General features: G+C 44.5%; 3 protein-coding genes and 1 pseudogene across 4 annotated transcripts in view; 1 reads left to right on the plus strand and 3 right to left on the minus strand.

The window, feature by feature from the left end:
* Nucleotides 1-416: 416 nt before the first annotated feature.
* On the plus strand, nt 417-2,955 carry LOC142987979 (phosphatidylcholine translocator ABCB4-like; the record flags this gene model as incomplete). Its single annotated transcript, XM_076136971.1, has 8 exons — nt 417-563; nt 654-758; nt 951-1,087; nt 1,316-1,397; nt 1,648-1,845; nt 1,942-2,148; nt 2,265-2,411; nt 2,516-2,955. Coding segments are annotated over 8 exons (1,221 nt in total), but the record flags the coding sequence as incomplete, so codon positions are not given.
* Nucleotides 2,956-6,692: 3,737 nt separating this feature from the next.
* LOC142987978 (N-alpha-acetyltransferase 25, NatB auxiliary subunit-like) lies at nt 6,693-9,284 on the minus strand (annotated as a pseudogene).
* Nucleotides 9,285-11,674: 2,390 nt separating this feature from the next.
* On the minus strand, nt 11,675-15,581 carry tmem267 (transmembrane protein 267). Of its 2 annotated transcripts, XM_076136972.1 has the most exons (4): nt 15,495-15,574; nt 14,666-14,710; nt 13,946-14,410; nt 11,675-13,834 (listed from the first exon to the last, which is right to left on the minus strand). In XM_076136972.1, the coding sequence occupies exons 3-4, from the start codon at nt 14,351-14,353 to the stop codon at nt 13,499-13,501; spliced, it is 744 nt and encodes a 247-aa protein (XP_075993087.1). In that variant the 5' UTR covers nt 14,354-14,410; nt 14,666-14,710; nt 15,495-15,574; the 3' UTR covers nt 11,675-13,498. The 2 variants fall into 2 exon arrangements, with proteins under 2 accessions (XP_075993087.1, XP_075993088.1); XM_076136973.1 differs by lacking the exon at nt 14,666-14,710 and having other exon boundaries at nt 15,495-15,581.
* Nucleotides 15,582-20,437: 4,856 nt separating this feature from the next.
* cntfr (ciliary neurotrophic factor receptor) overlaps nt 20,438-27,500 on the minus strand; it is a 103,440-nt gene continuing 96,377 nt past the window's right edge. Inside the window, exons 6-9 of the mRNA XM_076136970.1 lie at nt 27,170-27,238; nt 26,587-26,707; nt 21,964-22,087; nt 20,438-21,498 (exon numbers count right to left, since the gene is read on the minus strand). Of these exons, the coding sequence (XP_075993085.1) occupies nt 21,498; nt 21,964-22,087; nt 26,587-26,707; nt 27,170-27,238 (315 nt within the window). The 3' untranslated portion in view covers nt 20,438-21,497. The remainder of the gene's footprint in view (nt 21,499-21,963; nt 22,088-26,586; nt 26,708-27,169; nt 27,239-27,500) is intronic.

Here is a 27,500-nt window from a genome sequence, read left to right on the forward strand (position 1 = left end):
TTTAGTTAGGTTTTAAAGGGTAGTGTGATACATGTAATGAATATAAACAGGGGATGAAGCTAATACCTTCTTCTGATCTATCAATTATTTCATGTACATCTCTAAACAGTTCCAATGAAAGCAGCAGTGACCAGGTGAGAAAGACACACACAGACACACACACACACACACACACACACACACACACACAGACACACACACAGACACACACACAGACACACACACACACACACACACACACACACACACACACAGGCAAAACCTACAGATTTGTAAAGTACGAAATTCCTTGTGCCGTAACAAAGTATCTTCTCCATCAAAGGCAACATTGAGTTCAAGAACATCGACTTCAGCTGTCCTTCAAGGCCGGACTCACTCGTTCACCATTTGCGTGTGTTACCTCTTTGTCTCTGTAGGACGAAAACGTTCCCCCAGTTTCCTTCCTGGAGGAGTTGCGTCTTAACCTTCCTGAGTGGCATTCGCTCGTGGTAGGACTCATCTCTGCCTTGATCCTAGCAGCCTTGAAGCCTTTCTTCACCATCATCCTCTCAAAGATCATTGCTGTAGGTTTCCTTGTAATCTCATGGACTCTCTTAAAAGTGACAAAGTGAGTTTTCTGTCAGATGTTTATAAAATGTGAATGTGTTGCTCAGGTGTTTGTTGGTACAGACAAAGAGGCCATCGGGGAACAAGCCATGTCCTTCTCTCTCATGTTTGTCGGATTGGGAGTGCTGATCTTTGTCCCAGTCCGTCGAACGGTATGCATTGAAACACATACACACAGCACACACAGTTGTACTGCAACTTTGCATTGTTGCAGTACAAGCACGTCTGCAATAGTTCATCCTGATGCATTTTATCTGTCTAACTATGTTACACCACCAGGGAATCTGTTTTAGGATATCTGGCGGGATTCTGACCATTAAACTGAAACTTACTTATTCTAACAGGACTTTCGCAGGGCTCACATATACACCATCACCACCGTCTTCAGCTGTGCCATGATCTCCTTTGCCCTTGCAGCCTGTTACGGCTTTGAAACCTGGCTCTTCACCACAGGAATGTTGGACTTTGAATCTGTGATCTTGTGAGTGAAGAGCATGGTTAAATGTTATAGTTTGGTTTAGTCAGCGTGACTGCCTGGAGTAGATTACAGATGGCTACAGCTGACTAGAGATGTATTTCAGATGGTAGCATTGGACAAAATGTTTGCATTTTCTTTTCCCATTTGCTATAATTTGCTGCCAACTGAGTGGCTGTAACTCCTTTTTCCCCACGACTCCTCTACCAGTATGATATTTCTTCTGGTCTGCAGCAAGATTTTGGCTGCCTACACCATGAAGCTGCGTGAACAAGAGCCTGCTATTGACAACCTCTCTCAGGAGGGAGAGTCCCCGGTATACAGCGCGAACACACACACACACACACACACACACACACACACACACACACACACACACACACACACACACACACACACACACACACACACACACACACACACACACACACACACACACACACACACACACACACACACACACACACACACACACACACACACACACACACTAAACACACAGGCCGCTCTTAACATGCACTCTAAACCCGTTCCGTCTTCTCCTGTATTCATTTCCAAAACTTCAGGACCATTTTGATGGTAACGTGCGCTTTGAGGATGTCTGGTTTAATTACCCGTCACGCCCTGATGTGCCCATCCTCAAAGGGCTGAACCTGGAGGTGGCACAGGGAGAAACTGTGGCCCTGATGGGCATCAGCGGCTGTGGGAAGAGCACCATCATGCAGCTGTTGGAGAGGTTTTATGACCCCAGAGAAGGCCGAGTGGTGAGGAAACAAATCCTTTTGAAACCAGATTAAGTCTTCTCATCTCTCTGGAAGCGGGTTAATGGAAAAGTTCTTTGTTTTTGAAACTCCTCTCAGGTTTTGGACGGCAGGGACATGAAGCAGCTGAACATCCACTGGGTGAGAGCTCAGGTCGCCTTTGTGTCCAAGGATCCCGTGCTGTTTAAATGCTCTCTGGCCGAAAACATCGCCTACGGAGACAACAGCCGCACTGTGACCATGGAGGAGATTCAGGCGGCCGCAGAGGCAGCCAACATTCACACCTTCATTGAAGAACTGCCACAGGTATTCCGACTTAAAATAGGCCTCATTCATCAAACTAACTTATGGATGACCTATCTTATCTCATGTGTAATTATTAGCAGTATAACTTCTCTCTCTCCATTCATTTGTATGAGCAGAAGTATGAGACTCAGGTTGGGGACAAGGGGATGCAGCTGTCGGGCGGTCAGAAGCAGCGTATAGCCATCGCCCGAGCCATCCTCCGCAACCCCAAAGTGCTGCTGCTGGACGAGGCCGCTTCTGCCCTCGACACCGAGACTGAAATGGTGAGAGTGTACCTGTGACCATTAGGTTCAAAGAAAGTCAACCTGAAAAAGGGACAAGTGGATAAGAGGGGTTGTGTTCATGTCATTCTCTTCTCCTCCTCTAGGTGGTGCTGGACAAGGCCAGGCAGGGCCGCACTTGCATCGTAGTGACCCACTGCCTGTCCACCCTCCGGAAGGCCGACCGCATCGCCGTCCTCCAGGGAGGCGTGGTGGTCGAGCAGGGCACGCACCAACAGCTGCTGGCCAAGAAGGGGGTGTACTACATGTTGGTCACCATGCAGTTCCGCCGCGGCCAGAAGTGAGACAACAGGAGGCGGGGAAGTAAGAAGAGGGAGGTGCCGACTCCAACCTGGATGCTTCCAGTGGGGCCAGATTTATACTATGATGCCTTATACCACTAGATGCCTCATCAGCACTGAATAAGCCTTAATGACCAAATACTCAAATAACTGTGATTCAATTAACCCTCTTAATGTCCTCCCGTGTTACATACACCTAAGGCCCTCTGGGGTCAGATTAACCCCAAATTGTTCGACTGTTATCTAAACCATAAAGTGTAAATTTTCAATTATTTTTGTGTCACATCTTTAGTCTGACTCCAGTCCAATGCATCACCACAATTTTTTTCCCTTTTATTTTGGAATTTAGGGCCAAAAGGCCTTGTTCACATAAAATACACACTATTTTTGAGTTCAAAAAATGAAAAAAATAAAATAAAATCTGAAATATTTGATAAGATCTTGACTATTTGACATGAACCTGAGTTGAATTTGTCAAAGTTTAGTGAGGGTGCCGTTTTTGAATTTTTTGAATGAGAGCAAATACTAACACCTATTATCCTCTGGGGTCAAAATTACCCCAAAATGGTTTGACTGTTATTTGAAGCTTTAAGTATAAATTTTCTATTAATTTTGTGTTACACCTTTAGTCTAACTCCAGTCCAACCCATTACCACAAAAATGTCCCTTAATTTTAGAATCTAGGGCCAATGGCGCTCGTTTACATTACATTACATTACATTACGGTCATTTAGCAGACGCTTTTATCCAAAGCGACTTACAATCCCGAAGCACAAAGTGGTGCACTGGGGCAAAAAGTCACACCCTACTGCACTTCAACACATTTTTTATCTTGGATGTACATAAAAGTAGATAAAGTAAGGCAGGGATTTGGGCTTCTGCTGCACCCAAAAAATGCATGTTTTTGGACCTGGCATTGCATGCTGCCCATACCTCCTGTTGTTGTCCCATTATTAAATAACCATTGCTTGACCACACACATCAAACATCCAAGATAAAAAATGTGTTGAAGTGCAGTAGGGTGTGACTTTTTGCCCCAGTGCACCACTTTGTGCTTCGGGACCACTTTGACCCCAGGAGCAAAGGAGTTAAAAATTCAATAAAACACCCAAAATTCAATCAAATGACTTCTAATCACGAAGAGCATCATATCCAACTACCCCTATAAATTTCAGACCATTTGATCAAAGAAAACACATTTTATCAACTTTTTTAGTATTGTATTGTCCTTGGGGTCAATCTGACCCCAGGACATTACGAGGGTTAAGTCCACTGAGACTTGTTTCAGGGACGTACCAATGTGATGTTTGATGTTATTCATGTTTCTATAAAAACTATGAAAGTTTCCTTTGCAGTAATTAAACCTTTGAATTGTTTAAAGCAGACATTAAGTGATGTTGTGATCATACATAAACTTTACAAAACACCAATAAATGAAATCAATCCAATAAACGCTTGAACTTGTAAGTTATTTAGGCAAAAGTTGAAGTTTGCTTTTTTGCTGTTTATAAACAAAATGTCAATGCAGCCAATTTGCAACTGCAGTCCAAGTTGATGAATCCACAACACTACAAGTATGCAACACATAGCATTCTCATCTGGTCACCACCTATAATGCTGTTAACATGATAATGAGTATTAGGTCTTGCTATTATGATGACTGTCGATCTTTGATTTCTTCCTCACGAACATACAGGACAAAATTCTTACATTAACTTGTTTTTATTTTCCATTTTCTAACAAAAGAAGGTGAGCTGACACTCCAGATTGTCAACCACTACTCTGAACTTCAACAGCATGTCAGAACACAAATGACTTTGTTCCAGCCGTAGTTCCATTTCGACAGGTGGACTTCAGAAGGCATTTATTTGTAGATGTGTGCTTGTATGCATATACAGCTAACAGAAGGGGCCATGTACCAATTCTTCACATTTCTCTTCCAATTTGTTAAAAATAAGAGTAAAAACCAATAACCCCAGTTGCCCACAGGCTGCACAGCCAATCAGTAAAGTTATCATCAGTGCTCCTAGGAGATATTTGAACCTGTAAACAATGTCACCGTCTTCTCTGTTGTCACTTATACCAAACGGTGGCATGTGGATTTGCTTCATAAGTTGTATGAAAAACTGAAGAGGTGCAGCAACTGAACAAATCGTTTTTGATTCATGAAAGATTTTGGAACAGCAGAGTGTTTTAGTGGGAACGACATAAGAATACAGGACAAACCTCAAATCTACTGCAGCTTTTAAATCGTATGCTCAACTAATATCCTCGCACACTGCACTTTCAAAGGCTCCCTCAACAATTATTTACAATTAGGTCCAATGTTTGTGTGTGAAACACACCTCCTCATCCCAGAGATAAATAATCTACAGAACTGCTACCCTAACCCCCCCCAGACAGGAATTAAAGTAACATGTCAAATTTCCAAAAACATCCTGCTGAGGTCAGCAAGGTCATCCCATTCTTGCTCTTTACAGCACTGTAACTAAAGTGGTGGTTTCCCTTTTAACAGCAAAACACACAATCTACAAAGCAAAAGAGGGAAAAAAGACTGCGACAAAACCATTCAGGGGTAAACTCCAGTCCTGATGCCACCTGCGTTTCAAACCTCCTGGGAACCTGAATGAGAGATTGTGCCTGCTTACTGTTGGAGGAGAGAAACGGTCTCCCTTTCACACTCGTAACCCCTGGTTGTCTCCCCGTGTCCTCGACTTGATGAAGCTGAACAGCACGGATGTCCACAGATCCAAAATGTTACATGCGTATATATTTTACGCATCAGCTTCTGCAGCTTTCTGCTTAAGACGAATGTTTCTACAGATGTGGCGACAAATGTTCGTTTCACTCCAAAATTAAGTTGAATAAGATTCCTGTGAAATAAGTTCAAACTGACAAAAGACTGATAATTATTCTAGATTCAATAGAACTGACACTTTGCTTTTCATGTTAGGTGAAACATTTTAATAATAATTTTACTTTGCCTGGACACATTTATTGATTGATTGGTATCACAGTTGTCTTCAATCATATAAACATTCAGCCTGTTTAAATGGACAGTTAAGGCTTTAGATCAGTGGTTCTTAACCTGGGTTCGATCGAACCCCAGTGGTTCGGCAGGGGGTCAAGTCACAAACAGTATAGCCCGGTTCACACTAGCAATTGACTGCAGACAATATGGCAACACACAATTTTTCTTCGCCGTGTTAGATTACGAATGGTAAAAAATGGTTTCATCCCACCCTAGTAAATAAAACAACATCCATCTTTGATTTTTACGACTATGTCAAATCCTATTCGTCTCCAGTTCAATAGTGTATGGATTGAGGATTATTGGAGAAAAACAAACATTGCAAAACTTGTCAAAAACCTTTGACATTTGTTTTCTGTGTTTATGAGCCATGCTGAGTGCCAGAATGAGCTCAGTCGAACATGAAACATGGGGGCAAGTGTAGATGTAATGTTGGACCACTTCCTTGACATGAAGCTCCACTATTCTGTCCATCAAAACCCAACAATCCAAGGATGCAAGACATTTTTAAGACTTGTTGTCTCTGCAGGGTGTGGGGTTTATATAGATGTACATATATGTGTGAATGCAAAAGCTACCAGTAGCAGGGCCCTCCCAGTGAGCAACAACTGTATGTGTGTGTGTAATGCTTTAAAGAGGGGTCACGCAGGCGGGACCGCAGCTAGGCAACGGAGCAGAGAATAGTCAAGACAAAAGAGTGATAACAGACCACAGCTGTGCCTACGCAGGTAAATGTAGCAAGTGGATAAATGTAGCAAGTTTAAGACCGCCAGAATGCAGAATAACGGGAAATGAGAGCTAGGCCGATAACGCTCGCGACCGGGGCCCAACTCAGAGTAATTGCCTGGACAGCGCGCCACACCTGTGGCCCATCAGAAGATAATCACAGAGGGCATAAAGGCTGACATTAACGGCTGATGGGGAGAAGTTCCCGAGAGAGAGAGAGAGAAGTCAGGCAGAAGACACCAAGGACTGAGGACCGAGATTCGGCAAGAGAACCCACTACTGGCCGGAGGGAAAGGAGGCCAGAGCTGGGGACGGTCCTCAGCGGTGATATGAATGCCTGTTACTTATAATACTTAAACGTTTATGGACAGACCTTACCTCACGGTGTCACAGTGTCTCGTGTACATAAAACAAATGACTTAAGTGAAGTTACCTGTGTGCATCCTGCCAAGTTTAAACTGGCCAGTTTAAGGGCCATCATTCCAGTCTCTTGCCCTTCCATGTGCTCCAATGCCTGGGTAAGCAGGTCCTGCAAACTCCACAGCAAGTCCTGGTAGCCACACGCCACTGCCGGCTGTAAAGGTCAGAAACATGGGCAGAGGTCACGAGATCAGGGGATGACAGGGCGTGTTCACTGGAAAAGAGGATTTGAAGGAGACGGTACCAGAGCTGTGTTTGTTTTTTTTTTTTCTTTTTCTGTAGACTTGACTTGAGTGGTCGCAGGACCTTGGCACAGTAACTCGCCATCCACAAGACAACACACACTGTCTGTGCAGGACAACATTACATCAGAAGGCTCATCACACCAGTGCCTGTGTAAGCTCAAACTAGCCACAGCGTCTCATTGTGTCGTCTAAATGAAGAACAGATATCTCGCCTCAACAAAGGTGAGGCTAGATTTTCTAATAAGGAGGGCGACATTTTTAATCTACCATCTTTCATTTCCATTACATCCCCTTTGCATTTATTCAGCATTTCTGTGGAAAAATAGAGGCAGAAGCATCAAGCGTGACAGAAACACTTATTACACTCATCGGTACTTCAATTACACCCAGCTGGCGACAAACCTTGAAGCTAAACTGCTAACGACTCGAAACCATTACAGATCTGGGTCTGAAGCTCGGTAGACTCATCTGAAGAGGTGAAGAAGAACGAGCGATAAGTAGCGGAAGTGCTGAAGGCAAACTGAGGTGGCAAGACTTCACGTTCCTGCCATCTCTTCCTTACCGAGTCCCGCAGTCTCCAGCTCCTGTAGATGGACAGATAGTTGCAGCGGCCTGGCACTGACAGCTCCCACTGGACAGGGCTGCAGCCACTGCAGCCAATCGAGTGGCCGGCGGTCCCAGGAATGGATCCTGGACAACAGTGAAATTTCAGTACTGCACCTACCACAGTCCTTTCCTGTGAGTATTCAACCCATGTGTACGCCACTAAACCTCATGCATGTCATTAAAGCTGCGCTGCAAGATAACAAACACGTTTCATTGACTAGAGTGGAGTTGCAGGCGATGAAAACATACATGCGTGTGTTCCTCTGCTAGCCGAGCTGCCGTCTGTAGAGTCTGGTTGAGCTGGGAAAGCAGGCTGCTGAGGATGGAGGTCTTGGCTCTGATTCCGTTTTCATTGACTGTCTCAGAGTTTTGTTGTGGGGTGCTGTGTCCCTGCGTGGCCAACGAGGCCAAGTGTTAAAGACCGAAGCCTCAGCCAAATGGACACTTCCTCCAGGGACCGACGCCGGTGCTCTTCGGTCAGCTCTCTGTAGGAGGAAGAGGCGAGCAAGCAGTTAATTTGAGAATGCGGGGCCTCTCGCAGAGCTGGAGTGTGAAGATTCTGCAGGAATATAATAAGATTCTGCACCGATCCTCTAGGTTCCAGCTGGTAAAAGGTCCCTGTTGTCCCTGATAGTGTCCCAGGGAATATCGTCCTCCTTCGCAGACAAGCTCATGGCCTTCACACTCTCCTCCAGGCTCAACACACTGGAAAGAAAACAAAAACACTCAGCAAAAATGCAGTGGGACAGATTGACAGAATAAGACGATTTGACTCACATGTCAGCCTCCAGGAACAAGTCCATCCTCTCAGTACAGACTTGGGCAAAGTGCAGTGATTGGTTCAACCTGTTCCTGAGAGCGATGAACTCTGGGATTTTCTCAAATGCTCCATACTTGTAAACCTGGATGATATATTCTGAGGTCTGGTGAAGAGGAAACACAGAACAAATGAGGAGGAGGAGGGCAGGAAGAGAGAATTATGCAAATATACACATTGAGAATGAACCAGAAGATGAATTAAAGAAGAGCATGTGAGAACAACTTACATCTTTCTGGTTCGAGTGGAAAAACCTGAGGGAGAAAGTGCAGGCCTGCGAGGCTGCGGCAAACTGACCCAAAGACTCAGCATAACGTGTTCACAGATACCTGGAGATGACAGACACATTTCAATTCATACAAGCATTAATACACTTGCATTTAATCCGACGTGATCTTCCTGTGAGTGTAGAAAGTGACCCTATGGTGTCGTGCTGTACATGCTTAGCATCCAGGCTTGAATAAAGATCCACCACAGGCTCAAAGGCTCCCACGTGGCAGTAGAGGAGCAGCAGAAGGAGCTTGAACTGGGCATTAGAGGGGCTGTGTGACAGACCCTCCTGGAGGAGACCAAAGCCCTGCCACAGCATGTTCTCATCTCCTGCAAACACACCACATAACATGTTTACACACATGATTGCAGCAGAGCTGTTAAAGTTAGTTAATGTCATCCAATGCATCTTCATGCCCTAAAACAGCCGCATTTTCTACCTACTGTGCGGACCCGCATCTGGCCAGATCCATCTCTCTACAAGGCCTCGGCGCAGCCAAGCCCATCCACAACCCACTGGCCATACATATGAGCTTCCACGCCTCAGCAGGTCCTCTGATCCAACACCATCGCTGCACTTTCAAACTACTTTACACACCCAGGGCCCATCACGACCCAACTCAGGATCCCACTCAGGAAGACACTCTCACGGTGATGCAACTGGAGCCCCTCCTGGAGAACCAGCCACTGCTCAGCTCTACAACATTCTGCAGAGGCAAAACGACATCACTGCATCACTGATAAAGCAACAGGACAAATCATCTTTGCCACGAAAGAAAATGAAGATATTTAATAATGACCCAATGCAATACAGATCATTTATTAGTTCATTTAAACATATCATAGAAAGCAAAATTGAGCACGCAAAAGATAAATAGTACTATCTGGAGCAATATACATCCGGTCTGTCCAGAGAGCTGGTTAAAACATGTCTCTTCTTGAATGCCTACTTAGGCTTTGCAAGAGCCAAAGAATTGCTCCGCGAGCACTTTGGAAACGAGTATCAAATCTCGAATGCATACATTAATAAGGCATTGTCATGGCCCTCCATTCGATCTGAGGACTGCCAAACATTGAAATCATACGCTCTGTACCTCAGAGGTTGCTCAAATGCTATGAATGAAATTGCCTACATGGATGAACTAGATCTGGCTTCTAACTTGAAATTACTAGTTGGAAAACTGCCCTAAAAGTTGAGAGAAAGGTGGAAAGTTCAAGTTTTAAATTTTCAAGAAAATACAAACCGCAAAGCCACATTCAGCACCTTAGTCGACTTCATTAAAAGACAAGTGAAAATATTGACAGAACCCGTCTTTGGTGATATACAAGATCCCTCACCAAGAGCACAAAGTGTAAGACCCACAATCACAAGATTACATGAAATCCAAATTCAATGGCAAAGGCTTCACAACCATTGATGTTATCTCCACTTCTCCCAAACAACTCCCAAAATTGAAACACAGCCCATTCTGCTGGTTTTGCACTGGAGAACATCTACTGGCAAGCTGTTCTTGGTTCGAAAAGAATCGTCACACGGACAAGATCACATTCTTGAAAGAAAGAGGTATCTGCTTTGCATGTCTCTTAGCAGGGGACTGTAGCCAGCGACAGTCATGCACCATTTGCAAAAGGCAGCATCCTACTGTACTGCACATAGGAAAAATGGAGCAGAACAGAGGAGCAGAAAGACAGGAAGCAAATAAGGAGGCAGCCAAGGAACTCAACATGGTGAAGAGCACAGGACTGGTGTCCCTCGAAAACATGCAGTCAGACTGGGGCCGGTGAGGAACAGTGTCTTATGTCCATCGTACCTGTAAGGGTAAAATCACACAAAGGCAGCACAGTTATACAAACTCATGCATTTCTTGACCCCGGCAGCTCTGCCACCTTTTGTACAGATAAATTAATGCGCCAACTAAATGTACAGGGGAAAAGAACGAGCATCATGCTGCACACAATGGGCTAGGAGAAAACTATGTCTACTAATATCATCACTGGACTAGAAGTAAGTGGACTTCATGACAATGTGTTCATAACTCTGCCAGAGACATATACTCAAAGAGTATAGAATTATAGAAAGAATTCCTGTAACAAAGAGCAACATACCGGATCAGAAAGCTGTCAAAGTTGCCATATCTTAAGCTTACAGGCGCCCGCAAAGTTGATTCTGAAGGCCTAAGGGCAGATTTCATGGAACCTGGAAACACATTAAGGCTGAAATATGATTGGATAAAAGCTCTAACATAAAGCCCAGCCCCCTCCGACTCTCGTTCTGAGGCTGGAAGCAGCGCACCATGTAACCATTGACCAAATTGGTAATTTTTGTAAAAAGCCCATATTCTGGCAAAGGAAAGCGCTGGAGTGTCATTATTAAAACAGAAATAGAGGAAATATAGGAAATAGCTCAGTTGGGAGAGCATTAGACTGAAAATCTTAAGGTCCCGGGTTTCAGCAGAAACCACCCAAGTCACAATAATGACAGTGTAACCATGGACCAAAATGTTAATTTCTGTGAAATACCCATATCTTGATCAATTAAAAAGCTAGAGCACTGGATTTTCAAACATAGCATTTGTATGACACTCATTTTTTGGACAGTGTAACCATGGACCAAATTCAACAAGTAAATGGACTCATATTTACCTGCAGCTTGTGTTCCTGCATGAGACGACAGAGGGGCAACGTCTTGATGCAAGCTTTGACTATTTAAGGAGATGAAGAGCTGCTTGAAAAGTGCGTGGAACCCTGAATGTCAAGTTTTGCCAAGATAATTATATTTGAACAGGACCTTTTTGGCAACTAAATGAAAAGCTTTCTCCAATACAATTCAAAAATACACAGAGTCAGCATATATACATTTTATTGAAATAAAAAGAACATAATATAGATAAAATGTTGATACTATCCTACTTATCAATATATTAAGATCAAACTATTGCCATTAAAAAATGCATTGGGGTGATACAAAACAAAAGTTCAAAAATGAAAATAAGTTAATGTGCAAAAGTCAACACAATGTTGCATGAATAAAGGTCACATTGTAAACATAAGCAGCAGCTGAAAAGACGGAAATGACAGCAGACACTTCCTGCTATGACCTCACATCAGGTCAGGTGTAGCAGCTGCTTCAGTGTACTATAAACCCTAATAAAGTACTTTCAAAATAAAATAGTGCAATATCAATGCAAGAAATAATAGAAACTGTGGAAAGAACGAACTCATACATAAACACATCTGTTAATCCTCTTAGAATAGAAACAAAATAAAGAATCCAGTGGTCAAAACACTGTCAAACTCACTCACATCTTTATGGCTCAATACAGCCACTTAGTGGACAACAACTGTTACCACAACCATAGTATTCAAGCACAGTTTCAAAACAGGACAATAAAAACAAATAAGAGATGATGAGTTCCCTTAAAAGTGACATCGAAACACAATCTCCACGACTGTCTATAGGTTGTAACCTAAACTGAAACACAGAACAGCGGCCATCCACCTGTCAGACCCTCTTATAACGACAGCATGGTTACTACATTCAAATAATACATTGTTGAATTCTATTACATATATCTAGGTAGTATCTAATATATAGTATAAACAATTACTACTCAGGAACGTGTGTGTGTGTGATTAGTCATTTCTAACCATTTTGTTTTCCGGGTGTTCAGGAGGGATGACAAAGCAAAATCCAGCCGTCCACCCAAAACCAAACCATGTTGACTTAGAAGCACGACAGAATAATGACAGTTACATTTGGCTCATTCTCACTCTGCGCTCCTTTAAACCACACATCCACTTAAACCTTTAAAACATCCAGCATCCCTCCACTTCTACCTTTTGATTTCCCTCATTTGTACTTGTCAGCCACCGTTAAAGACAAAAGGAAGCTCTAATAGCGAGAGCAGCCATTTGCCGGCGTTGTTGGAACGAAGACGCGTTCTCTACATCTACCAATGCTAAAGACAAAGAATAGTTAACACAGGATTCACATCAGCTTACACTCTCACAGTTTTACACGGAGCCACAGGTTTGTACTCATAGTCGTACTTCATCTACTGAGGCATCTGAGTGAGGGTTGCGTTTAAAGACAACACGACAAAATCACGTCTGTTTGAGATTAAAAAAAAAAGGTGGAGAGAAGTCATTAGATTGTTTGATTGAGGTTCACTTTGTGCCGATTAGGTTTCTATTCAAGGTTTGTTATTCTAAGAGACGCCATAATAAGCTTACGACGGTGGCAAGATGGGTTTTTTGCTTTGAGTGACAGCTTTGGTTGAGGGGTTGTGATGGTTACGGTGTCCGTCCATCTGTGTGCGTCCCTCCTTAAACCCTGGACAGGTAGAGAGGTTGGGGGTTCAAGCCTGAGCAACATTATTTACAAAAGACTCCAAACACACTCAAGCAGCTCAAGCAGCTCAAAGAGATGAGTCATCACACTCAGGACAAGTGATGACGTCATTATAACAGATTAACCTCCATGATTTAAACCAGAATTTTCAGACTTTTTCCTCAGGGATTATAATTACATTTCCCTTTCCCTTGCCTTGTTGTTCTTAAGCTTCTCTTTCAGGTGTTGTTTCCACTTTTAACACCACTCTGGTAAAATGAGCCCAGCGGACGTAGAAAGTGTCAAATCTGTCTCCGGTACCTCAGCACAGCTCTTTGGCGGCCTACACGTCGATGGCCACGCCGTGCTTGGTGGAGATCACGTCCCTGGTTCCCGTCAGGTACATGAGCACCGAGCACAGGTGGGGGAGCGTGGCTGTGGTGCTCACGTACAGCCAGTAGGGGACTGGTGCCGTGTTGCCAAAGGGACACACCCACAGGCCGTGACGCACCGCGTCCCGGACATGGTGGGTGGCCATGGCGACAAAAAGCATCCAGGGCAGGGAGCACCAAGCGTCTTTGAGGCGGCCGACCCACATGAGAAAGCGCATCGAGAGACAGAGGACGGGGATAAGGGAGGAGCAGTGCAGCGGGGGACGCTGGGGGATAGACACGGCAGCCTGGAAGGAGAGACGGAGAGAGACGGAGAGAGACGGAGAGAGACGGATTCATCAGACCATTTTCTTTCTATTTCTGAATGTTTCCTACCCTTGCTTCTTCTTCAGTCTCACCTTTAGCGACAGCGACCCGGCCATGTAGAAGTGATCCAGGTCAATCATGGAGGCCAGCAGGCCGGCGAGCAGCACTTCATACAGGTCGCTCTTTTTCCTCAGTCCAATCACGACGGCCCAGGACCACAGGCCCACCAGTCCGTGCGTGGCGTTGTCCAGCACGGCGCGCAGCCACAGGTGGTTCTGGATGACGGACAGCTGGAGGGCGTGGTCCGCCACCACGCAGAACATGCCCAGCCCGGCCGACGCCAGCAAAGAGGCGGAGCTGAATGTCTGTAGGAGGGCCTGAGCTTTTTCCGTCTCCACAGCCAGGCTGAGAGGCACCGGAGCGCCGTCGCCGCCCACGCCTGCCCCTAGCAACGGGGACGAGGCGGAGGACGAGTCCAGCTTGGAGTAGAATCCTTGCATGTTGACTGATGGCTGAACCGCCAAGAGCCGTCAGGGGGTCAGCAGAGGTCACGTTGCCTGGAGACAGACAGAGAGCAGAGAGAGATGAGTGAGGACAGAGAGCAGAGAAAGACGAGTAAGGACAGAACGAGAGAGACGAGTGAGAACAGAGAGCAGACGGAGAGCCGGGAAACTGAGATTCAAGGCCTAATATTTTGAAACAATAAAGTTTAAGCAGTAAAAACAGGCAGAAGTTGTTCACAGGAGATAAAACATTAATCATAATTTATGATTAAGTTAATCATTTATTGGGACTTTTTTATACACAAATACCTTTTTCGAAAGTGGTTGAGAGAACTACAACAGAAAACAGCAAGACTGAAAGAAACACAAAAAAGTAATAACACTCAAATATTTAAAAAAAAAAACTGGACAGAACAGAAAATAAACACAACATAAAAGACTAATGATTAATTAGAATAAATAAATTACAACAAAGAATAAAATACAGTAGCTGCCTAATGAGCAAGAACAAACAAAAATGTAAAAGAAAATAAAGATATAATAAATGATTCCTCATAAATTAAACTGAAACACATTGAGGGTCAAATGATCACAACAATCCAGATGAAACAGATATTTAGTGGACACCTGCTAGTAATAATTCATCTGAATTGAACAAACATCAGCTATTAAACGTTACGAAGCTCCTCTGGATAAAAATACAAACATATGATAAATGAATTGTGTTCATTTTGTCTTTTTAAACCCACGGGGAACATAAATATAGATGGTTAGTTCCCTGAGTCCTGCTGCAGGTTAGCCTCTGTAGCGTCTTTGCAGCGCCTCAGTAGCGTTACCAGCACAGCCCGCGCCCCGCTGTGTTACCTTAGTAACAGCGTGTACCGCAGTGACACTCGGCTCAAACACAGGTGCGCCTTTAATGACCACTGAGGCGAAAACAACCAGAGCAGCTAACCGAGGAGCTAACAGGCTAACAGGAGCTTTGTGTAGGCGGACCGCAGCTGTCACGACTCGCACTGCGCTACATTACATCATAACCACGCCGCCCTTCGCTCCAAAGCACTTAACGCTGTTCTCCATCTTCTGATAAAGTCAGAGGTTTCGTAATGAGGTCAAAAACATGTTTAAACACACTTACCCCATCGCTCTGAACTGGATATGCTACAGCCTGACCTGCTTCTCCTTCTTCTTCTGTTTGGCTTTCTAGCAAGGCGGCGACGGTTAGTGCCGCTCTGCTGCCAACAACAGGTCACGGGTGGAAGTACAGCCAGGTAACAGGAAGCGTATAGTGCAAAGCAACATTCCTGTGCATCTCCAGAAACGGCAGGAAGAATGAGTTCACAATGACGTTATGTGGTAAAAAGCAATGGATTTCATTAAAAGACGAATATGAGAATCTATAATTAACCTTTTCTGCCTGTGTGAATCCAGACTTATGGGAGGTTAATGAGTACAATCCTTATTATTGTGTTTCAAGTGCCATGTGTGGAAGTTATATGTGTATTTTCGTGTCTAGTTGCTAATGGCAGGACAGAGAAAAAGTATGGAAGACAGAAATGCATCGAGCACTGAGGACAAAGATCCCCATTTCAGACCGTGAGCACCTGTACAATTCAATTTACACCACTAGAGGGAGCAAGAGACCACAACATAAAAATTGAACGGCAAAGTACTGAAGAACTTTTATTTTTATCTTGATAATTTATACAATTTAGAGTCTCACAATTTGCTTTCATGAGTCAGATGATAAGTAGCTCTGGCATCCTTCTTGCAGAGTTCTGCGGATGTTGTCAGAATAAATGAAGAACCAAACGAAAGGACACAGTTTAGTCTTACTGAGCTGCGTGGGTGCAGATCAATATTATGTTTATAACATTAATCCCGTGATGTGAAAAGTTCAGCTCAATACCAACTCCAATTATCCCGCAGCCTGATCAATAACACCCTGCGTACACGGAACATCGCTTTCTCGTCTACACCTGGAATTTCAGCTCCACAATGATGGACACACATCACCTATGGAGGGTATTGACCCTGTGACCTTTACGCTGCCTAGCAGTCAAACAGCTGCCAATTCAGCTCACAAGTCAGGGAGACAAAGGTGTGACTGGAAAGATAAAACCTTGGAAGAATCACATTAAAACCTCCACAATTGCTCCAAGACCTCCGGCTGTCTCGCGGCCCAAATGTGTCTGTGTATGTTTTCGAATATCAATCTGGATTTTTGTCCATTTTATTGCCTAATTCTTCTAAAAGCCTGAGGTCTAACAATTTGTTTTTCTGCCTCGCCCTTGAGTTCCATGGAAAAGAAAACGTCAAACAAAAGCAGATAGTGAGGAGAAGAAGCAGAGGACGTGGATGATGAATCGAGTGTCAGAGTACGCTTGGAACAAATCAGAGTGAGACACAGCAGGGTGTCCTTCCACTCCACCTCAAATATTCTAGAAGGAAATAACTCGATCTAATCAGATCCAAATGCAGGAATGATCGGAATGTGCCTGTGAGGATCTTTAGTGGCTCTGCTTTCTTAACCAGCTCACCAGTTTATTTTCAAATGTTTCATTCCTTTTTCCTATCAGACAGTTTTGCGTAACGCTGTCTTAACACAGCTGGGTCGCTGGAAGCTGCTGCCTGAATTAGGGATGGGTGAGATAAATGGATGTGTGTGTAGTGAAAGAATCAAGTACAGACTATAAAACCCAAAGTGATCAGATGGAGAGGAAGCTGCCTACAGTGACAGAGAGTCACTATCCACCGTTGTTGACGTCCAAACTAACAACTACAATAATACAAAATTTTTTTTAGCCACAAACATGTGATATTTGGTGCTACTTCGGTACCTTAACTGGCAACAAACGCACAAAAGTTACACATTTTATACGTTAACTCAGATGACTTTGTATCTGAGAGAGACCTGTGTAAACCGCCTTACAGTATTAAATGTTGCATCATGTCCTTAACTACCCAGACGGCTCAGGGACAGAAGGACAAAGGCACCGGGGACAGATGAGGTTTTAATAAAATTAGTATTCTGCTCCACTTTTCTAAAGATTCTTCTTCTTCTCTCAGTGAGACGTGAAGAGCTCGTTCTGTCCGGCTCTTGAAGCGGGACAAAGCCTCCTGTGAAAGGCTTCTGACTCACACTCGCTTCACCCAGATCGTCTGCTTGTCTGGACGGAAAGAAATCTGCAATCCTTAGAGGTGACTGACAAGATCGATACAATCATGAGAATGACTACAATTTAGAGAACAAAGCAAGAAACGTTCCTGCTTTCAAGCCTTTGAGACAAACTGCAGCGATGATTGCGGTTAAAAAGGGAACATCGCTTCTCGCTTTGTGGCGCTGGCTTTCAATTTCAATATTTCACAGGCATCAGTATTGATGAGTGCGACTGGGGGCTTTTTGTTGTCGTAAGTTACTTCTTGCAAGCTTGATATAAAGTCTGGCAAGCAAGCGGCGGAACGGCTCTGCATGCTGCGATCGCTCCATTTCCAGCAGCGAATGTTTCTTTGCGGTTTTGCTCCAACGATCAAGCAGAATTTGGAAAACTCACTGCAAAATCCTTGCAAATGTCTCTTTCCCATGACCGACCCCCCCCCCCGTGAGTCCTCCGCAGCACATGTTCCTCTGTCAGGACGCTCAATAAATCAGGAGCTCTCAGATCTGCGGCCGATGATTCTGCTGACTCACCCGCTGCTCCACGCCACATTATTTCAGACAACTGTGCTCAATCAAGGTGTCAAAGGTGGAGACATGCAGGGGGTTTGAGTCCTAGAAGGAAGTAATGACTTACTGCTGACACGACGCAAATCCATCCATTAAGAAAGTCTGGAAACCGGCAGAGTCGAGTTTTTGTTCCAATGTTCTCCTTTGTCTGTTTTCTTTGTATTAAGTGATTGCTTTTTGGTTTTACAGGATTGTTTTTTGATTGAACAGAGACAAAAGAAAAGTATATCTGATCTGAGACGCAGATTTTTTAGTTTTCTCCCCATTTTTTGCCTTTCAACTTCTTCAGAAAGAACTTATCTGAAGTTATTTAGGTTCAAACGTCATGTCTCATTAATGACTCCTATTGATGGAATATCATTTGGCGAAAACGACAGAAATCCACCACATACAGAGGAGGAAATGGAGGAAAAGGAGAGAGGATGAGCGAGAGAGCGAGAGAGAGAGAGGGAGATTGAGCGAACGAGAGAGTGAGAGAGAGAAAGAGGGAAAGAGTGAGAGAGAGAGAGGGAGGAGGAGACGAGACAGAGAAAGACAGAGAGAGAGAGTGAAGGAGACAGAGAGATAAACAGAGTCACAGTGAGAGCAGCAATTATGAGTTAAAGAGGCAAGAGACAGAAGCGAGAGCAGAGAAAGAGAAAGAGGGAGAAATGGTGTCATGCATCCAGTTATCAGGGAAAAGGTCAGAGTAGTCATTAGAGCCGAGCGAGGCTATTGGAACTGACAGCTCCTGAATGGCACGTACACACACACACACACACACACACACACACACACACACACACACACACACACACACATACACAGAGTGTAGATCACAGTTTGCTCGAACACTTCAGCTGACATTCAACAAAATCTTGAAAAGTGTAAATCAACAGGATAGATAGATAGATAGATAGATAGATAGATAGATAGATAGGGAGAGTGCATCTTGTTTGTATGTACAAACACACACACGCACACACACATCTGCTGACAGCTGTTAGATGGTGTATTGATTTGTCCTCTGTCTCTAAATCGGCCTGCTAGAACCTGCCAGAATAATGAGAAAGAAGGTAGGTGTGTGTGTGTGTGTGAGAGAGAGAGAGAGAGAGAGAGACTTAAACGTATTCCCTTGTGACACAGGAGTTGTCTCCTGCTGTTTGTGAGTCTTCACTAAGTTGGAGAAACTTTTTTGCCCCACTGTGTTTAAGAGACACGACGGCAGTTTCACTAAATTTCATCTCTCCAAAATGCTCCAACTCACAAAAAACAATGTTGGAGGCACATTTCCTCACATTGAGACTTCCTGTGTCTCCTTATGGCAACAGAAGCCAAAAGCTGTGAGAACACACCTGTTGGGACGGAGCAGATGGCAGATACAGACACAGCTACACGGCTACATATGTACACACGCTAAGAGGAGGTTTGATAGAAATGAAGAGGAACGCCAGCGTGTCACTCAGTCGCCCTTTGAAACATAAATTTAACAACTAAACAACAACAACAGCGGCCCCCAGTGGTCTCATTTGACTGGCAGCTTTGATTTACGTTTTTGTTTTCCTCATCGTCACTGTGACTGATGTGTGTGTGTGTGCGTGTGTGTGTGTATGTGTGTGTGAGTGTGTTTGCCTCCAAGCTGTGAGATGTGAAGGATGTTGATGTCAGCTTGGTGTGGATATTTCTAATCCCCATTTGTTCATCATAGCTATCAAAATGTTACGATACAGAGAGAAGTCCAGATCCAAAGTCTGAGTGGCAGCTTGGGTTTGCGTCCCAACAAAGACGGTGAATCAGAGGTGGGTCACAACTCAAGAGAGGAAAATCACACAACTCCACTTCTTCTTCTTTCCAAATAAGGAATGTTGGAGGTCTGTCTTGAGTCCTTCACGTCCCCGAAACCTAAATCAAGACATCTAAACATGTCAAAGACTCAATAAGCATCAGACCAACGTGTCATCATTCATTGTGAAATGGTCACATTTAATGGTTGAAACCTGTCATTGTATATACATCTATAAAAAAGACCCCAGTTACAGGTTACGACATTCTACAGCTAATACATACATTATTATCATTATTATTATTAAATAATAAACTTTTGTTCAATGTTAAAGTTACATATCATAGTTTACAAAATAGGATCAAGGAGAATTAAGCCATTATGAATGCCTGAAAAAAAACTAAACCCCTATATGTGTGTTTTTATTATTCCATAAAATAAACAAAATACAATAAAACACATCAATATTCCTTTGAGTAACATAATATAAACGGTTGATATTGGCTATTGAAATGTAAACTGCAAAAAGACTTTTTTTTGTTGTTTGTAAAGGCGTCAGAGTTTGGAAAGCAAACTTTTTCTCATTTCTGGATTTTGTATTTTACAGCACAGAGCATAATGGAAAACCAACATAGCTCATATCAACGTTTAAATACCCAACTTTGTGTTTAGCGGTACAAAGTCTCACCAAAACAAACGGGTGGGCAAAGAATCGTTCAGTCTCAAATCAGTTTTTATTGTTTTACAATCCAAATCCTCCTTGCAGGTCATTGAACGCAGGATGAAAGCGAGCTGTCTACATAAGCCAGACTACCGCTACTGAACTCTCCAAGTGTTAGTCAGCACCGCTCAGTGGGATTCAGGCGTCGGAGGCAGATGGAGTCCAAATAAGGACGTTTGTGGCTTCTTTGTGCACAAACGGGAGGCCGGAGGATTCCTCAGATTCGTCCCAGATTTGTCCACGCAGTTGGCGTGAGTCGGCATCGTTCAGGTGTTCGACTTTCTGGGGTTTTCTACCCACGACCAAGGCAGGCACAGGCTTCAGGAAGCTCGACGAATTGTTTGGGAGCCATTTTGTTGGAGTGGGGGAGGGGTAGAGTTGAGTCTTTGGCATGATGATTTAGCTGTATGGGGACTGCTACGGTAAATATACGTACACACACTGGACGTGTGGGTGCTTTTGTGTACAGTGCTGCGATTGGATAAGAAAGATAAAATTAAGACTTCGGTTGATCGATAAAAAACAAGTGATGAGGAGATGTTTCTGTTATCTGAGGAGTCGATTTTCTTGCTCTGGAGAGGCGATTCAACCCAACCAAACTGATGTCTGCCCAACAAATCAGTCTGCTGTGGCCCCTCACTGCCACCAGGGGGTGACATAGGACAGTTGTTGACGTCGCTGCTGCTGCTGCTGTTGCTGCTGTTGTTCGTGGCGCCGGTGCCACTTTCTAAAGTTCAACTGGACAATTTCGTTTTCGCCACGAGTCAAAAAAATGCTGAGTCGCATTATCATTGTCTGGCTTGGTTTTCTAAGTAATCTTGGCGAGTAACTGTGTGATGGACAGTAATGATCGATGCACTGTATCCTTGAAACATGTGCAAAATAGAAACAAGAACAGCCTCCACCTCTTCCTCCGGGAATAACATTTACATCTGCGGCGAGAGACAGAGAGAGGGGAGGGGACAAATTAGGCCAAAGGTGAAGCTCAAAATCGAACAGAAATGCAGTGTAAACATCTTTCCCATCAGTGTTGAGCCTCTGTACGTATGTGTGCCTGTTTGAACTCAACATATCGGCCTTTACAGTGAACAACTTGTAAAATTAATGGAACGGCACAGTTTCTGATTGAATTCCTCCTCAATCACTTCAGGGGTTCAGAAGGAAAATACCAAGAAAAACTCCCTGCTGGGGCATAAAACAAACGCTCCCAATCTATTTGTCTGGCCCTATCAAGCAAGCATGGCCATGTCAATAGACAGGCATTGACTCGCCAATATGTGACCGAATTGGCTGAAGTCATAATCGATGTGAAGATGAGACGCTCTGGGGTTATTAGAAGAAATATCTCAGTGTGTATGAGTGTGTGTGTGAGTGTGTGTGTGTGAGAGAGCTCTCACCACATGAACAGCAGCAGCATTCCAAACAGCAAAGTGGATGAGAAGGGGAGGGATCTGTCAGCTCTGCCCACTGGTTCACCAAGATGCGGTTCGACAGAGGCGGGCGTGGGGGACGGCTTCGTCTCTGTGGAAGACACAAACACAAAACAGTTTATCTTTAATTAAAGCCGCCGAATACTTTGGTATTGTTCAGCGTCGCAGTAAACCAACTGTTCTGTCCCCAAAGGCCCAAATGTCCCGCTGATGAATGGATGTGGAGAAAAGTGCTCATCATACCAAATATCATCCAACAGAGAGGAAAACGCACGCACGGAGCGCCAATCAATTCTAATCTGAAAGCACAATCAATACGGGACCCTTCAAGGCAGTTATGGAAAAAAGGAATTCACAGTGAGGCAAAAAGAGAGAGTGAGAGGGAGAGAGAGTGAGAGGGAGAGTGAGAGAGAGAGCAAGGGAGAGATAGAGCAAGGGAGAGAGAGAGGGAGAGAGAGGGAGATAGAAAGTGAGAGGGAGAGTGAGAGAGAGAAAGAGAGTGAGAGAGTGAGGGGAGGAGAGAGAGGTAGACAGAAAGTGAGAGAGAGAGAGAGAGAGAGAGACAGACAGAGAGAGGGAGAGAGACTGAGAGAGAGAGAGAGAGAGACAGAGAGAGACAGAGAGAGAGAGACAGAGAGAGAGAGAGAGAAAGAGAGAGGGAGAGAGACTGAGAGAGAGAGAGAGAGCTAAAATTCTCTTTTTCATCTCTGGTATAAAGGAATTTGCAAAAGGATTCGCCAGCCAGAAATAGCAGTGAAGTCATTATGTGCTAAAGGGACGTTTATTTAGCAGAATAAAACTTTATAATCTTGACGCGTTGGAGCAGAAATCAAGTGAATCTCAGCCTAATTGCTGAAATTAAGACTGAATGCCTAACAAATAAAACAAACTAAAAGAAAGACAGAACACATATTTGTCTGCATTTAAAACTTTACCAATCAGGATAAACAAACCACATGAATATTTAGCGTCTTGCTTAACAATGGACGCTCACCATAATATCTACATACTGCAGGGGGAAATGCAGAGATCTGATCTGTAACGTTTGATTTCCAATACATACAAAGTGCCAATACATCGACTTCGTCCTGTTGTAGCTTGTTCAGTATCGATGAGTGCCTGACCTTTGACCTCACCACCTCATCAACATTCTATTCTGTTCTATTCCTTCACCATGGTTTCATTCTTTCTCTAACAATAGGTCACATGTGAGTAAAGTGCAGTGTAAAAGCTGCGGGATGGAGAACAAACATTACACACTGTGCAAATGTATTTTTACAATTTTATATTGGGAGAGAGAGAGAATATAATTTTCCTCTTTCCAATTAATGGAAGTTGTGGTGGAGCGTGTTGGGGAGTCAGGAGACATTAGAGAGGAGCAGCCAGGTGTGAAATAGGCAGAGAGAGAGAGAGAGAGGGAGGGAGGGAGAGAGAGAAAGAGAGAGGGAGAGAGAGAGGAGGAGGGAGAGAGAGGAAGAGAGAGTGAGAGAGGGGGAGAGAGTGAGAGTGCAAGACAGAGAGCGAAGGAGAGAGAGAGAGCAAGAGGGAGAGAGAGAGAGAGAGAGAGCAAGAGAGAGGGAGGGAGAGAGAGAGAGAGCGAGAGAGAGAGAGAGAGAGAGAGAGAGAGAGAGACAGAGAGAGACAGAGAGAGAGCACAGCAGCTGAAAATGCAATACAAGACAAACATTTTTGCTTTGCAGGGCTGAGGAAAATAAAAAATCATGCAGAAATAATGGTGGCGGTCTGAGAGAGTCGATGACTGGCCGCCGCCGCCCATGCAAGATAAGGAGAGAGGAGAGAGGAGAGAGGAGGAATGACTTTTTGAGGGGACAGGAAGGAGAAACAGATGATTATGATTTTGCTGAATGATTTGAACCTTCACACCCTCTTTGAAGATGGCTGATCACTTTGAAGTCTGTTTCTCAGCCTTTCTCAGAGATCCTGATGAAGCTTAAATTAATGAATCATTATCAGTGAAGTGGCCAGAAGAACTAAATTTGGGATATGAGGTGGAGAGACGCAGAACCTAATGAATAATGGAGGACTTTCCTGATAATATCCATCCAATCTGACATCTGACTGCTGGCGGCTGCTTACACACAGTATACAGTGATTCTCTACACACGAGTTCATTTACTCTTGTTCTTTGCCTTGAAAAACACTCGCACAACACACATTTATAAATAGTTGTAGGCATGAATATATTAGAAGTGATGTCTAGTGTTGCCGGTTCGGTGCGAGACAGTGTCCAGTTTCTGTCTGGTAGCGTGGGCGAGGCCGAAACTTATAGCTCAGACATTTGTGACACCGACGAGGTCTGCGACTTTATAAAGCGTCCAAGCGATCTGCTTGTTACTTCCTGGAATGCGGTTGTCAAGCAACGGAGCGCCAATCGGCGAGGATGAGGTTTCGGAGACTCTTGCTGATCGCTCGTCTGTCAGCGTGCTATTCTTTTGATGTGAGAGACGGCGGTGGATGATGCCAACAGAACAGATGCTAAAGTGAGCGTCCATGTCGCTCCTTGAGAGGGTTTGAACAAGAAGAAGACGTGTGTTTAAAAATGTAGAAAGCCACGACTGCAAGAAACAGGAACGCATCAGGAGCGGAGGCAAGATGAGAGGAAGACAAAGAGGAAATGGAAAAAGATAACTGTGCTTCGACTGCTGTCATCAATAACCGGAAGTCCGTTCATTTCCTCTTCAGCTGACGCACGTTGAGAGACGCTGTCAACCTGTGGTGCTTTACTGAACTCTCCCTTATTCCTGATTGGATTCTGCCACTTAACATTTCACAGTCCTCATTCAATGTGGTTTGCTTCAGAGACGACACAGCGTGAGGCGTCCAGGAACAGGAAGTGTGAGGTGACGATTGGTCAGAGAGAGAGAGAGTGAGAGAGAGGGAGAGAGAGAGAGAGAGAGAGAGAGAGAGAGATGAAGGGGAAACAGAGAGCTGAATGGAGACACGAGAAGAATCCCAACATCACAATCCTCCAGAGAAAAACAATAACACACAGTGTAACAAGTGTGTATGTGTGTGTGCACTGCTGTGTGCACTGCATGTTATCTGAGGGAGGCACTGCATGTGTGTGTGAGTGTGTGTGAGAATGTTGATTGTACATGAACGTGTCGCCTCTTACAACCAGTAGGAGTCACTGTTGTATTGTAAAAGGAGACGACGATGGGACCGACCGGGGAGAGTCAGAGGTGCAGACGGAGAGACAGACAGGTAGACAGAGAGACAGACAGGTAGATGGAGAGGCAGACAGGTAGATGGAGGGACGGACAGGTAGATATCTGTTGTCAGTAAATTACAGTCCCTCTGATCTTCTCCTGCGCCTGATATGGAATCTGTTCTGCTGTGTTGATGAGCTCAGACACATCAGAGATCAAAACACGGAGACATCTGTGGACAAAGCCTGGACGCTGAGACATCCGCTGAGGGCGTCCAGGTTACAGCAGCACAAAGGACACGACTGCTCAGTGAAGGGAATATTTGGACAAAAGAAAGCAAACAAACTGAACTGAACCCAGTGAAAGCGTCTCACGCTGCTGCATAGGAGACACGTGGACGTCACCGTGATCCTGCAAACACACACATGCAGACTCACTAAGCTGCATGTGGAGCCTTCAGAGAGCTTTACATGTGTTCTGCTGATCGATTTGGGTGAAATCTACGGACTAAGGACCTGTTAATTGTCTCAAAACATGAAATTGAGAAACACGAGACCCTGAGAGTATGCAACATTCAGACATTCAGCAGACACGGCTAAGATCTCATTTACTGCACAGCAGCAGAGCGTTTTGTGGGTGGAACATCCCCACGTGTAAGATCTCAGCGGGATCGCAATTAGGCAGGTGGAAGCCGTCGGTGTGTACGTCCTGCTCGCTCTGTTCCATTTCAAACGTGTCTGTCCGCTCACAACGGGTTCTCGCTCTACGCTCAGAGACGTCAATTTCATACCTCCAGTCGACGCTGCATCGCTTAATTAGGGCTCATCAGCGTGTTCGGAGATTTGGGTTTGACAAGCAAGCCGTTCTTGATCACTGCCACACAGCGAAAGAGTGCCAACGAGATAATACTCTTTAATGAATTTTCCACCTAATTAGAATTTTCTTGTGCACAATGGATAAATCTGCAGAATAACCTTTAGAGGCGGGAACGCTGCGAACGAGCCGAGCAGCAGAAGCTGCAGGAATGACGTGAGGACACTTTCTTAGAGGGGTTTGTGATCTTCTGGGAGTTGCAGCTGAATTGTCTGCAGGCTGGATCTCACATCGTCAGCCGCGATAAAACTTTAAAGGCAATCAAAAGCGTACAGTGCCAGTCAATTAAATGATAAAGGCAAATTTTCAATCAAACCTAATTTCATACCGAACTGTATCAGGACCGGATCATCGGACCATCTCACAGAGACGATGGGAGCAGAATTGAAATTTGTCAAATCAAATCAAATCCAAAAACATCACGTACGTCTCCTTTGATTGTCTGAACTCCTTTGTATTAACGATCCTGGATGTTTAGACACAAAGCGGACTTAGGTCAACGCTCTTTAGTCTGGGTTGGCGGTTAAAGGTGAAGGTGGTAACGTACCGATGACAGGATCCACTTCAGTCGTGGAGGTGATCTGCTGAGGCTCTTCGATCCAGGGTGTCGCATGGACGGCAACGCTCCAGTCGCTCCACGTTCCGATCTCTGTGTCCTTTGCGGCCACCTGTTCACGATACAAGGACGTGGAGGAAGACGGATTAGAACAGTGATTAAGATTAAATAGCGCTGGTGAGCGTCTAATGGAGGATGCTGGTTAAAGTCAGTTTCTTTCTTTATGTCCCCGGGCAGAGTTCGAGGGAGACGAGGTTGGAATCTGTCTTTGATGAAGAGTTGGACAAAATGGAGTGGAATCAGCATCATTCAGCCAATCAGCCTCAGCCTGAGGATCAGTTCATTTCATTTGGGTGGATTTTTGGATCTGCCATTTCATTTTCCCCCCATGTGGAAGTAATAACTATTACTCTGCCTCCTTGTGTGGAAAAATACAGTTTAAAGTTTTTGTTTATGATTTGCCTTCCAGTGTTGAGGCTTTGGCACTCAGGAGGAGTTTGTTCAGTGCCACTGCAGCACACGTGGACCGCGTTAGGACGGACAGACAGACAGGCAGGCAGACAGACAGTGTTACCTGGATGATGTACTCCTTCCCGGCGTAGGCGTCGGTGATGGTGTGTGAGGTGCTGTCAGATAGCTCTACCTGTAGACACAAGGAGCAGGAAGAGGGCAAAGGATCAGCACAAGCACATAATCACCTGTCCATCCTCTAGAATAAGTCCACAACCACACACACAGGAGTTCCATCCACTTCTTTTTCCAACAATACAAGGATCGCTGAGCGTTTCTGGGCCCCGAACAGATCCAAAGTGTTCAAACATGGTGGATTATGTAAATTCAGAGCCAATTTATGAGTTCCAAAGGTCCGCCGCCAACCTCATGAAGTATAAATCCTTTTTAATGTT

Source organism: Genypterus blacodes, unplaced genomic scaffold, assembly GCF_046128005.1.
Source record: "Genypterus blacodes isolate CSIRO-AG114 ecotype Tasmania unplaced genomic scaffold, CSIRO-AGI_Gbla_v1 ptg000290l_1, whole genome shotgun sequence".
Taxonomy (NCBI): Eukaryota; Metazoa; Chordata; class Actinopteri; order Ophidiiformes; family Ophidiidae; genus Genypterus; species Genypterus blacodes.

What these genes read in the sequence shown, in the direction of transcription:
- tmem267 (XM_076136973.1), bottom strand. Translation starts at nt 14,353, where the DNA reads ATGCAAGGATTCTACTCCAAGCTGGACTCGTCCTCCGCCTCGTCCCCG. An exon ending in CCGGGTCGCTGTCGCTAAAG is followed by an intron (nt 13,835 to 13,945) that starts GTGAGACTGAAG and finishes CTCTCCTTCCAG; the next exon opens with GCTGCCGTGTCTATCCCCCA.